This window comes from Eubalaena glacialis, chromosome 10 (genome assembly GCF_028564815.1).
Source record: "Eubalaena glacialis isolate mEubGla1 chromosome 10, mEubGla1.1.hap2.+ XY, whole genome shotgun sequence".
Classification (NCBI taxonomy): Eukaryota; Metazoa; Chordata; class Mammalia; order Artiodactyla; family Balaenidae; genus Eubalaena; species Eubalaena glacialis.
This window is the reverse complement of record NC_083725.1, coordinates 120,804,622-120,818,239: the sequence shown is the minus strand read 5'-3', so window position 1 is coordinate 120,818,239 and position 13,618 is coordinate 120,804,622. Positions and strand designations below refer to the sequence as shown.

Below are 13,618 nucleotides of genomic sequence, written 5' to 3'. Positions count from 1 at the left end.
CGCCGAGTAGCCCAGACTTGCCCCCCACCTTGCTGACCACACACACGCCAAGGTTTCTGTAGCAACCCCCTCACGGGACCCGGGGACCTGCAGGCCCTCCTTCGCACGGGGACGCCCACAGCTCTGAAGCTGCGCCTCGTGGGCCCTCACCCCCCTCAGCCGTGGCCGGTATCCTGCCCCTGCTGCCGTCACAGACGCAGGGAGAGAGGCCGGAGAGGCCCAGCCAGGGCTGAGCCGGGACTCGGGCATGGCCACGGGCCCAGGCTCACTCCCTCTCCCTCCCACCATCCTGCCCCCGAGTTTTTTGGAGTCCAGGAAGGAGACACCCCCAGCCCGTTCCCCTCTTCCCCTCGGCGCTTGGTGGTAAACGCAGACCTACAAATACGGGAGCGCCTCCTGTCCCACCCGTCACAGAGGAGCAGCCGTCCACTTCAGCCCCGAGAGCAGGTACCACCGTGGAGCGTTGGGCAGGGTGCTGGGCCGGCCTGCGTGAGGGGCGGCCCCCGCTGAGTCCCTGGACAGCTGTGGGTCCAGGTCCTGACGTGAAGTGGGGACGATGATCCCACCGCCTCGCGGGGCCTGTGTGGGAGGGAGAGCGCTTGGAACAGAGCCGGCCTTAGAGCTCCCGGCAAGCGTCCCGTGCAAGGACCTGTGTGTGTGTGTGTGTGTGTGTGTGTACACAGCGTGTGTAAGTGTGAGGATACCCCGTGTGTGTGTGTGTATGTGTGTACACAGCATGTGTAAGTGTGAGGATACCCCGTGTGTGTGTGTGTACACAGCATGTGTAAGTGTGAGGATACCCCGTGTGTGTGTGTGTGTGTACACAGCATGTGTAAGTGTGAGGATACCCCGTGTGTGTGTGTGTGTATGTGTGTACACGGCGTGTATAAGTGTGAGGATACCCCGTGTGTGTGTGTGAGTGTGTGTGTACACAGCATGTGTAAGTGTGAGGATACCCCGTGTGTGTGTGTGTGTGTACACAGCATGTGTAAGTGTGAGGATACCCCGTGTGTGTGTGTGTATGTGTGTACACGGCGTGTATAAGTGTGAGGATACCCCGTGTGTGTGTGTGTGTGTACACAGCGTGTATAAGTGTGAGGATACCCCGTGTGTGTGTGTGTGAGTGTGTGTGTACACAGCGTGTATAAGTGTGAGGATACCCCGTGTGTGTGTGTGTACACAGCATGTGTAAGTGTGAGGATACCCCGTGTGTGTGTGTGTGTATGTGTGTACACAGCGTGTATAAGTGTGAGGATACCCCGTGTGTGTGTGTGTGTGTACACAGCATGTGTAAGTGTGAGGATACCCCGTGTGTGTGTGTGTGTACACAGCATGTGTAAGTGTGAGGATACCCCGTGTGTGTGTGTGTACACAGCATGTGTAAGTGTGAGGATACCCCGTGTGTGTGTGTGTGTATGTGTGTACACAGCGTGTATAAGTGTGAGGATACCCCGTGTGTGTGTGTGTATGTGTGTACACAGCGTGTATAAGTGTGAGGATACCCCGTGTGTGTGTGTGTATGTGTGTACACAGCGTGTATAAGTGTGAGGATACCCCGTGTGTGTGTGTGTGTATGTGTGTACACAGCGTGTATAAGTGTGAGGATACCCCGTGTGTGTGTGTGTATGTGTGTACACAGCGTGTATAAGTGTGAGGATACCCCGTGTGTGTGTGTGTGTACACAGCATGTGTAAGTGTGAGGATACCCCGTGTGTGTGTGTGTATGTGTGTACACAGCGTGTATAAGTGTGAGGATACCCCGTGTGTGTGTGTGTGTACACAGCATGTGTAAGTGTGAGGATACCCCGTGTGTGTGTGTGTGTATGTGTGTACACAGCGTGTATAAGTGTGAGGATACCCCGTGTGTGTGTGTGTGTACACAGCGTGTATAAGTGTGAGGATACCCCGTGTGTGTGTGTGTGTACACAGCATGTGTAAGTGTGAGGATACCCCGTGTGTGTGTGTGTACACAGCATGTGTAAGTGTGAGGATACCCCGTGTGTGTGTGTGTATGTGTGTACACAGCGTGTATAAGTGTGAGGATACCCCGTGTGTGTGTGTGTGTACACAGCATGTGTAAGTGTGAGGATACCCCGTGTGTGTGTGTGTATGTGTGTACACAGCGTGTATAAGTGTGAGGATACCCCGTGTGTGTGTGTGTGAGTGTGTGTGTACACAGCGTGTATAAGTGTGAGGATACCCCGTGTGTGTGTGTGTACACAGCATGTGTAAGTGTGAGGATACCCCGTGTGTGTGTGTGTATGTGTGTACACAGCGTGTATAAGTGTGAGGATACCCCGTGTGTGTGTGTGTGTACACAGCATGTGTAAGTGTGAGGATACCCCGTGTGTGTGTGTGTGTGTGTGTATGTGTGTACACAGCGTGTATAAGTGTGAGGATACCCCGTGTGTGTGTGTGTGTATGTGTGTACACAGCGTGTATAAGTGTGAGGATACCCCGTGTGTGTGTGTGTGTATGTGTGTACACAGCGTGTATAAGTGTGAGGATACCCCGTGTGTGTGTGTGTGTGCACTGTGTGTGTGTGTATGTGTGTACACGGCGTGTATAAGTGTGAGGATACCCTGTGTGTGTGTGTGTGTGTATGCACTGTGTGTGTGTGTGTGTGCATGTCTGTGGACGCACAGGCTCTTGCCCTGCAGGTGCAGCTGGAGCACAGGCACGTGGGCGTCGGGCCAGGGGGATCACAGCTCCAGCAGGTCCTCAGCTGCCCCTCTGTCCCCGTCTTCTTGGCCCCCAAGGAGGCCGAGAAACTGATTCTCCCTCCTTGGGGGTCAGTTAAGGCTCAAACCACAGGCCTCTGTGGACCCCCACCCCGTTCTCCCAAGTGCACCGTCCACCCGCCTTCTCCTCAACCGTCGTGTCACCCACCAGCTCGTCCAGTCATTCAACACATTTACTGAGCAACATCTAGGCGCCAAGACTGTGCTGGGGGTCAGGTGACAGGCAGACAATGAACAAAGAAGTAAGTAAGAAGCAAATTTTAAAAAAGAAATGATTAAAATGGTTGTGGAGAAACATAAAGCAGGCAAGAACCTGGATGGAGGATGGATGGATGGTTGGGGGATTTTATTTTTAAATGGTCAAGGGATATCTCGTTGGGAAGGTGACATTTGTGCAAATAATTGAAGGAAGGGTGGTTCATCTGCCCATCATCATTCACTTACCCACCCCTATCCATCCACCCATCCATTCACCTGTCCGTCCATCCCTCCATCCACCCACACATCCATCCATCCATCATCCATCCGTCCCTCCATCCCTCCATCCCTCCATCCACTCACACATCCATCCATCCGTCATCCATCCGTCCCTCCATCCACTCACACATCCATCCATCCGTCATCCATCCGTCCCTCCATCCACTCACACATCCATCCATCCACCCATCCATCCATCTGTCCCTCCATCCCTCCATCCACTCACACATCCATCCCTCCATCATCCATCCGTCCCTCCATCCACTCACACATCCATCCATCCATCATCCATCCGTCCCTCCATCCACTCACACATCCATCCATCCGTCATCCATCCGTCCCTCCATCCACTCACACATCCATCCATCCGTCATCCATCCCTCCCTCCATCCACTCACACATCCATCCATCCACCCATCCATTCACCTGTCCGTCCATCCCTCCATCCACCCACCCATCCATCCATCCCTCCATGCATCCACGCCTCTCTCCAGTCACCCACTCACCCTTTGTTAACTTCTCCGGGGCGCCTGGACTCAGAGGTGAGTGAGTCAGCCTCAGCCCTCAGGGGCCCACACGCGGCGGGGAGGGCAGCTCTCCCCGCCCCCCCCGGACTCTGGCAGCTGTCGGGGGAGGAAGTGGTGGCTGGGCGAAGCACTCCACCACATGGCACGTGAGGTCCTCGTGTGGCTTCTCCCCCGTCTGTGTGTCTCACAGAAAAGCTCACCATCCCCTGCGGGCAGGGCCTGGCCTTCTGCCCCTCTGGCCTCCCCCAAGGGAGTTCCTACTGGGAACTCAGTAGGCACCCCACAAATACTGGCAGGTTGGCTGAATCCTCCCTGCCTCTTCCTCCTCCGTGCACCCCTGTTTTGCTGTTGGCCCTTCACCCCGGCCTCCCTGCCTCCCTCCCTCCCCGGCCCGACCGGCTCACCTGCCCTCCAAGTCCACTCTTGGCTCAGGCCCTGCACGGGCTCTGGTTCTGCGGGGTGGACGGCGTAGCTCCAGAGGGCCAGCCCCATCGGCAGCACCAGCAAGGTGGACGAGGACCCTGGCTGGGAAACGGCTACCACGGCCTCAAAGGATCAAGCCCAGGTCTCCCATCTCCCTTCTCCCAGTGGCCGGGGACACCCGGCAACTCTCTAGTCAGGAAAGGCTTACTGGCTCATCAGATGACCCAGGACAGACACTGCCTGGGCTCCTGGAGTGCACGGCGGCCTGCTGCCCCCAAAGGGTCAGCTGAGGGCAGTGGGCGGTGGGCAGGTGCCCTGGGACGGTGGGGAGGTCTCAAGTCCTGGTGATCAGAATCGGGGCATGTCGGGCCCCGTTCCTCACTCCCCGGGCTACCTGGGCCAGGCATGTGTCCCCAAGGGTCCCACGAGGCTCGGAGGTCCCTGACTTCACCCCATCAGGTCACACAGGAAACTGAAGGATCAGGGTGAGTGTCTAAGGGTGCACATTTTAGGGGTGATTTCACCAAAGAGGGCCCCAGATGGTGACCGCGCATCCTTGCAACAGTTGCACTGGCAGGCTAAAATAAACTCCAGTCAATTTCACAAGCCGTTGGTGCAAATTCCCAGCAAAGATATTACAAGGTCGCCCTGCCGGCTGGAAGCTGACCCGAAACCCCAAACCTGATGTTTCTGCCCAGCGTTACTGCTACTCAGGGCTCCTGTGAAGGTGACCCTGCCAGGTGCCAGCTGCCCCGGGGCCTCGTCACTGGGCTTTGGATTCTCGGGCTGGTCCCTAAGTCGTCCTCTTGGAAGGGGAGGGCCGGTGGGAGGGGACCTTGGGGTGCTTGCAGCTCTGGCCACAATGCTCTTCACTGAAGCCGACCACCTCCACCCCGCCGCCCCAGTACAAAGCAAGTGCCGGCGGCCCCAAACTTTCGTGAATCTTTTGACTGATTTGGATGACAGGCATTGAGCCCCGGAGAGCATCCAGAAGGGCTTTCTGTCAGCTGGGCCAGCCCTGATGGCTATCTGGGAACTTATGAGAACAGGGTGCATGAGACCAGATCGGGTGCTGTCAGATGACCTAACCTCAGATCAAAGGAAACACGCGGGCAGAGCCCCGCTCCCTGACCGGGCCGGTGGGACCTGGATCCCGGGCTGGGAGGGGTGAGTGAGGGGACGAGGCTCTGCGGGCAGGGCCCAGCCACCGAGTGACCCGCAGAGCCGGCCAGCTGGGGCGGAGGCATGGCCCCCGGGGGATGGCTGCCTGCCCCCGCTTCTGCCCCCAGCTGGTCTCCCTTCTGAGAGCCCTGCTGCCAGCCCCCAGGTCCCATTGCTCTAGGGCTGCCCTTAGGAGCGGGGATGGAGTGTCCCCCTTCCCTGTGTGGTCACAAAAAGGCTTGTGTGCACACACACACGGACCATACACCACCGTACACGCATACGCAACACACGTGTGCACCGTATCCTCCACAATCTGCCCACACACCATACCGTGCACACGTGCACGCAGAGCTGTGCCCCGTGCACACGTGCACGCCCAGCCCTCAGCCTTCCTGGCCTGCCCCCAGCGCGGCACCTGGGGGAGGAGGGCGGGCGGTGACAGCCCTGGGACATCCTGTGGCGCTGCCCCGTGAGACTGGCTGCGACTTGTTGCCGGGGCCGGGACAGTCCGTGCTGGCTAACGCTGTGGAGTGACCGTCCGACAGCCCACGGCGGCAGAGATGCAGTCAAGTCAGAGCCGAAGGACGCGCCTCGGCCTCTGTCCTGGAGCGGTGCCCAAACTTGGGGTCCTCAGTGTCCCCTGCCCGCGAGGGAGGGAGAGGAGTTGGCTAAAATGCAGGGTCCTGGGAGGGCGGGCCCTGCCGCAGCACAGATCACCCCCTGCCACCTGCCCTGCCCTTGTCCCCTAGTTTTCTTCATCTCACTCATCCCCCTGCTGACCCCCAAGAAGGCCGGCCTCGCGCACACGGCTCTACGGCCGGGGCGGAGCAGTGCCCGGCGCACGGCGGGTGCTCAGGGGGACGCGGGGAGTGAATGGGTGAGTGGGCAACTCAGCCGTGGAGCTGGAGGTGGCTGCCAGCCAGGAAGCCTCTGGAGGCGCAGCCCTGGCCTGGACCCTGACCTCTCGGGCGCCGCACAGCCCTCCCTCCCCAGCCTCAGTTTCCCCCTGTGTTCGTGACGACCTCCGGGCTCCTCCCACGGCTGGCCTGGCATGGGTCTGGGGTGCCGAGGGGTCTTGGCAAAGTGCTGCTGAAGGAAGGTGAGTATGGTGCTTCCAGAATATTCTGAGGCCCGGAGACAGCCCATGGGCCTGAAAAGCAGGAAGGAGGCCTCCCGGTCCACGCACGTCCAGGTAGATCCATCTGCCTGTGCGTCCAGGACCCCAGGGTGTGACAGGAGCATCCCGAATGACCGAGGAGCAGGTCCTGGGGAGGGAGGGGGCTTTCCGGGGGGGGCGCCCTGGAGGGCAGCTGGGGAGCCAGTGACTGGGTCAGGCCCACTTCCCACCTTCGAGCAGGCCCTGGAGGCCCTTCGGCTTGTGCTTCCTACTCCTGCGTGCTGGCCCTGCCCCCACCAACTCCCGCGCCAACTCTCTGCCCTCATTCTGGGCCCTTCCTCACCTGAGCCCCAGCCCCACTTCACTGCACCTGGCTTCACTCCGCCCACCCAGCTCTCCCATCCTCCCCCAGGCCCCCCACCAGCTCCTTTGAGCTTTTAGGGAACTTGCAGCGACCTCTTGTTGTCTGGCCTCCCATTCATTGCAGTGTCCCTATGCCAGGGCCAGGACCCCCAGAGCTGGCTCCTGCACAGTTCAGCCCCTGAACCCCCAGGTGCTTGGGCGGCTACTTATTATAATTTTTAAAATACAGAAACTTACACCAAAGTAAAGCACACAGTATCAAGACTGTATCCGCCAGCTGGCTCAACAATGACCAATTCAGAGCAGGTTGGTTTAATCTCCACCCCAGCCACTGCCCCTCCCTCCTGATTATTTCCAAGCAATTCCCCAAAGTCGCATCATCCATCCAGAAACACTTCAATACATACCTACGGCACGTGTGGCCTCTTGTTACCCTGAAGTTCAGCGCGTACAGAGAAGGCAGGACGAATGCTTGACTCCGTCCTTTTTTAGTTTATTTTACTCCTTTTCAGAATAATGAGCCCTAGCCTCTGACAAAGGGCCAGTGAAGACTTTTTAGTATCATTTTGAATGAATGGATAAAGGTATTTGATATGTTTTAATCCACACTTCTTTTGGATGCAACAGCTTTTCAGCAGACAGAGCTAGAAAGTAGTCTTGCTTTAAGAAAACAGCTGAGGAGTTTATGCTAATATTCCCAATTCAAATTTAAGGATTGATTTGCCCTTTGATTTCATATTTGTATCTCTTTTCTCTTGTCCTGAAAATCCAGGTTCCTAAGGAATTTAACATGATATATATGTTACACATATTACATGTATATATCATTTCAAAGCAACAATACCGATGTCAATACTAATGATATGACTCTTTGGGTTCCTTTTGTCCTCTGAGTGTTAGTGATAATATTGATAACATTGTGAGCTGTACCAAAGCATGATTCAGCTAACTGAGGGACGTTCTGGCTGTTTCTAGCCTTTTGCTAATACAAATAATGTCATAACAAATAGCCTTATGTGTATATCATCTTCTATTTTTCCCACGTATCTTTGGGCCAGTTCCTGGAAGTGGAACTAACTAGCCAGGCTAAATGATACGAGTGCTCTTCCTAATGCCACCAGGATCCCCTCCCCACTGACGATGTGCCAAGAACACCTGCTTTCCCTCTGCCCTGCCCACGGAAACTGCGGTCCAACGTCTGGATTTTCGCCAGTCAGATAGGTGAGCAATGGTCTCTCAGTGTACTTTGAAATTTGCATTTTTCTTGTTGAGCATTTTTTCATAAGTGTAAAGATCATGAATCCCTTTTCCGGTGAGCTGTTCATGCCTTTCGCCCGCTTGTCCACAGGGTCGTCTATCATTTTCTTCTCAGTTTTAGATGTTCTTTATGTACCCGTGCTATTAAACCTTTGCCTGTGCTGTAAATTGCAAATTCTTGTTCCAGTTTGTCACTTGTCTGTTTTGTTGATTTCAGCTATTGTCTCTGGATTTCAGCCACAGCTGGAGATGTTTTCCCTACCTACAGTTTGTTGAGAAACTCACCCATACTTTCTTGTAGAACCTACATGGCTTCATTTCAGCGTTTACACTGAAGCCTCTGATCCATTCGAAATTTATTCCTGTGTGTTGTGTGCAAGATGGATCAACGCTTTTCTTCTTTCTCTGACTCTCCAGCTGTGCGTTGGCATTACCTTCCTCCTGCTGACTGGGGTGTGGATGTGCCGACACTTCAGTCACGCGTGCCTTCATTCAGAAAGTATTGACTGAATGCCTGCAGGTGCCCTGGCTGTCCCCCAGGCCCTGCGGAGGCGGACTCCCCGCCGTCTTCTGGCTTTCTGCCCATTTGTATCCCCAGTGATGCGCTTCCCAGCAAGGTTCCATTGTCTCAGCTGCCCTGAGTCTCCACGGTGCCTGGCACAGGTTGGGACCCACTTCATTCATTCTTTCTGCACATACCAACTGTGCCGGCTCTGTACAGGCACCATCCGAGGTGTGGGGAGTCAGGGGTGAAGGGCCGAGCTGCACTCGGTCCAACAACAAGAGCTGACTTTCTTTTTTTTTTTTTTTTTTTAAGATAGTAGTCATCTTTTCTTTTTAAAATTTATTTATTTATTTTTGGCTGTGTTGGGTCTTCGTTTCTGTGCGAGGGATTTCTCCAGTTGCGGCAAGTGGGGGCCACTCTTCATCGCGGTGCGTGGGCCTCTCACTATCGTGGCCTCTCTTGTTGCGGAGCACAGGCTCCAGACGCGCAGGCTCAGTAATTGTGGCTCATGGTCCTAGTTGCTCCGCGGCATGTGGGATCTTCCCAGACCAGGGCTCGAACCCGTGTCCCCTGCATTGGCAGGTGGATTCTCAACCACTGCACCACCAGGGAAGCCCCAAGAGCTGACTTTCTGATGAGGGCGTACGTGAAATAAATCAGCCCAGGGTGCTCAGGCAAGACCTGGGGCGTGTCTCCTAGGTTATGGGTCTCTGATGTGGCAGGCAGTTATCCCCTTGCCCAGGGCAATGTCCTGAGAGAGGCCAGTTTTTTTCTGCTCGACACCCTTTCTCCACCCTGATGTCAGGTCGTTGTGCAGGGACCCAAATGCCAGTGCAGGGTAGGGGACCCGTGCAATCCTTCTGACCCTGTCACCCACCTCTACACCACCCCCACCCAGGGAAACCTACGGGACACAGCAGCAGCCCTGTGCAGAGGGCGAGGAGGAGGAACACTCCATTCTCTAACACCTCTCCCCTGACCTGCCCAGGCAGCCCCTCCTGCCGTGCCCCTCTCCAGACCCCCGAGGCATCGCCTCCAGGAGCCCCCGCATCCTCCCCACGCACACGGCTCCCCATTGGGCCCTCCCTGACCGATGGCCCTGTCTGGCCTCCAGAGTCCGACGGCCCTATGGGCACCAACCCGACCACATTCTCTGCCCGCAGCACGCGCGCTCGCTCGGGCGCTCGGGCACCCAGGGGGCGCTCGGATTGTTCGCGGGGCTAACCGCCATGCTCCTGACGTGCCCCTCCTTCCCCCTTCACTCCCACCCTCTTCTGAGTGACTCAGACGGGGTGAAGCGGCTGTCTGCGCCCCATCCCGTCCTCCTGCCCGGGCAGTTCGTGGTCCCTGCACCTGCTGACCCCGCGCCTTCCTTCCTGACTTGGCTGGGGGCTTCTTGCAGGCCTAGCAGGTGGGCTTGGGGAGGCTGAGCACGTGGGCGCAGGCGGGGCGGAGCGCGGAGCGCGGAATGGGGCGGACCGAGCAGATGGGGCGGGCGGGGCCAAGAAGGTGAAGGCTAAAGGGGCGGACCCAACAGGTGGGCGCAGACGGGGGAGGGACCGACCAAGCAGGTGAGCGCAGTCGGGGCTCGGCCTCCGGCGCCCCGTGCGCCAACGTTGGTTGGGGGCGGGGCGTGCGGCCCGGGGCGGGGCTCGCCAACCCCCGGGGCCCGCCCGCGGCCACCGCCCCCTCCCGGCCCCGCCCCCCACGCCCTGGCGGGGCGGGCAGCGGACCCGCGGCCCGGCTGGCAGCAGCGGCCGCCCGCACTGCACCGCGGCGGCCGACTTCGCCGCAGCTCCTCGTGCCGCCGCCCGGCCGGCCCCCGCGGGCCCTGCCTGGCCATGGCCGCGGCCACCTCCCCTCCCAGGGCCGAGAGAAAGCGCTGGGGCGGGGGCCGCCTGCCGGGCGCCCGGCGGGGCAGCGCGGGCCTGGCCAAGAAGTGCCCCTTCTCGCTGGAGCTGGCCGAGGGCGGCCCGGCGGGCGGCGCGCTCTACGCGCCCATCGCTCCGCCCGGTGCCCCGGGGCCCGCGTCCCCCGCCGCGCCCGCCGCGCCCCCCGCCGCCGCCGACCTTGGCCCGCGGCCGCCGGTGAGCCTCGACCCGCGCGTCTCCATCTACAGCGCGCGCCGCCCGCTGCTTGCGCGCACTCACATCCAGGGCCGCGTCTACAACTTCCTGGAGCGCCCCACCGGCTGGAAGTGCTTCGTCTACCACTTTGCCGTGTGAGTATTGCCGCCGGCCGGGACTGGGAGCTTTCCGCGGGGCCGGGGAGGGCGTGGGGGGAGCGCTATCCCTGTGCCACCGGCTGCCGGCCGAACCTGGTCGGAGCTGCGACTCAGATCAGCCGGGAGGGAAGGAAGGGGTTAATGAGAGAAACGAGCAGCGGGGAGCTTGTCTGTTGAAGTTCACGGACATGTGGGTCTGACCCCTTGGGGGTGGGAAGCTCCCCGCTGGCGCTGCCCAGGCATGAGTGGGGGAGCCAGCTGGGCGGAGTGCCCTGCCCAAGCTGGCCCGCTCCTCCCTGGAGGGACGGTCCAGGTGTTAGTCCTTCCGCGAGAGGACGGGGGCAGGGGAGAGAGTTCCCCGGGCGGGGCTGGGAGGCAAGAGAGGGCAGGGCCCGGTGCCCCCGCTGGTGCAGCAACATCTCAGACCCTCCCCGGCCCAGGCGGGCCCTGTGGGGCGTCTCCTGGGCCAGCGGACCAGGGTGGCAGGCCTCGTGGTGTAGCCTGAGGTGTCAGCATGGCCGTGGGGAGTGCCCACGGCCCCGCAAGAACCCAGCCAGGCTCTGGAAACCCTGGGTTGAAGCAGAGGAGCCTGGAGGGGACACAGGGTGGCGGGGAGGAGAGAGGTCGGGCCCCTGATTCCATTGGTCGATCAGAGGAAGCTGTGCGCCAGGCGAAAGCAGCGCCCTATAGGCAGCACCTGGCCCCACTGCTTCCCAGGTGGTTCTGATGCCAGCCGCCGCCGCGCGTGCCTGTGTGGGGCAGGGCAGGGCGCGCTGGGACAGGGCCACGTGGAGCCCTCCCCCACCGCTCGCGGCCCTGCTTCCCCGCTGCCTGGCCAGTGGCCTCTTGGTGTGGGGCCGGTCTCTGGCCTGTGAGCCTCGGCTTGGCCATCCCCGGGCTGACCTCGGAGGCTGCTCTGGGGGCTGCGCGGGTGACCTCCCTCTGGCTTCCCGTTGGTAGGGGCAGGTGCTCGTCCCTGCCCTCTTGGCGGGCCTGGGGCTGGGAGAGACCTGGCTGGGGGGTGTCCAGGGCCCTCTTTTGTCCCACTCCGGTAGCCACCACCGGAGCCCAGGGAGCGGAGGGGCTGGCTTGGAGCACGGTCTCAGCAGGTGCGGCGAGGTGGGGTGGCATGACCTCGGTTCCTCACTTTTGCTCCTCTGAGCGCAGGTGGTACTAGGGTTGCTGCCCTCCCTGCGGAGGGGCAGGCCTTCCAGAGCAGGAGGGCAAGTGGTGGGGACAGTGTCCTCAAGCCTCTTCCCCCCCGCCCCAGCCCCCGCCTGCCGAGGTGTCGGAGGGAGCTTAGCCGTGGCCATGGCTGGTCTGCGGGAGAGGGCGGCCTTGCCTGCGGCTGCAGCGGCAGCGGCTTGTCTTGGGGTTTGGGGGAATGTTTGTGCGCACTGACCCTGAGGGATCCTGCCCTGGTCTGACGCCGGCTGTTTGCGCGCCCAGCCAACAGCTGGCTCGTGGGTGCTGCTGTGTACGTGGGCTGCCTGCCCCCCAGCCCTCACCTGCTGGACCCCAAGCTCCCGGAGGTGGCCAGGGGCGGGACGGACCCCACAGCCGGTCCTGGAGCAGACCCTGCCCAGCCGCCTCTCTGTCCTGGAACCCTATGTGCCAGCTCTGGGCAGAGAATTGCCAGGCAGTGCAGCAGTGCCTCCTCACCCCTAGGGCTGCCAAGGCGAGGGGCCTGCAGACACCCCACTGGTTCGCATCCTGGGGTGGCAGGCCCGAGGGTGCACGCGTTGCCCAGGGCCCCGGCGGCTGCAGTGCCTTGTGGAGGAAGAAGGCTTGCTGCTCCCAGAGGAAGTCTCTGCTTACACTTGTGTTTTCTTCCTGATTCTGATTGTTTAGCTCTCGGAAGTTGCTCAGCAGAGTCTGCCTTGCCCAGCCTCCCCAGGAGCTGTAGGGCAGGGGTGGCTTCTGGGGACAGTAGCCGAGTGACTTCCCCTCGGGGGGAGGAGCTGGGAATGGGGGCCCTCTAAGGGTGGCTTGGTGACCTTGGATCAGTCTTTTCCCGCTCTCGTCCCCGTCTGTAAGAGGTGTGCCGCAGTCCTCCGTGCAGGGCAGGTCTGCAGGTGGACCCTGGCTAGGCAGGGGACGTGGCTTCCCTGGGGCCCGGGAAGGTGCCCCCTCACCTCCAGGAGGTTGGCAAGGCCCCAGACACTCTCTGAATTGGCCAGTGTCTCCGGGGGACCTGGGCTCAAGCTGGGATTGCAGGGGCAACCTGGGACTCAGTGGCCAGAGCCTGGCCGCAGCGCTGAGAAAAGGGGTGGACGGTGCCCACTGTGGCCCCGGTGTTGTTCTGAGAAGCGTCCGAGATGGTAGCAGAGAGAGAGCTCTGTCCTTGGTGAGGCAGATGGTGAAACGTGCGGGCTGATTGTCACGACCCAGGCTGAGCTCGGTTTCCGGCCTGGGAAGGATGAGCCCGGCCTTGAAGGGCTGGGGCCTGGGTGGGTGTGGGAGCCGCTGTCCTGCGGGCCCTGCAGGGCTGGGCACACTCTCCCAGGCGCAGCTGGGGAAGCAGGCCAGGATATCCTGTCCCCCTCCTGGTCGGGGAACCCCTGCTCTGGCCAAGAGGAGAGCGGCCCTTCCTGTGCGCGGCCGCCTGCCCCGTCTGCCGGGGTCAGGGGTCAGGAGGCTGCCCCCCGCCCGGCACTGCACCTGGCCCCCAGTCCTCATCTGAGGCTCTTCACATCCCCACCGTGCCGCGGCTCCCACTCTGGCTGAGGGCGAGGGAGGCCTGGCCTCCATGCTGATGGGCCTTGGCCGGGGTTGTCTGGTTGGGGAGATGCCTGGACTGGACTGGGGCCCGGGGGCCCC

The 13,618-nt window shown here is 60.4% G+C and overlaps 1 protein-coding gene across 1 annotated transcript in view; it reads left to right on the top strand.

The window, feature by feature from the left end:
* Nucleotides 1-10,340: 10,340 nt before the first annotated feature.
* The window catches only part of KCNQ1 (potassium voltage-gated channel subfamily Q member 1), a 348,499-nt gene continuing 345,221 nt past the window's right edge, over nucleotides 10,341-13,618 (top strand). Inside the window, exon 1 of the mRNA XM_061202275.1 lies at nucleotides 10,341-10,795. Coding sequence (XP_061058258.1) covers nucleotides 10,416-10,795 — 380 coding nt within the window. The 5' untranslated portion in view covers nucleotides 10,341-10,415. The remainder of the gene's footprint in view (nucleotides 10,796-13,618) is intronic.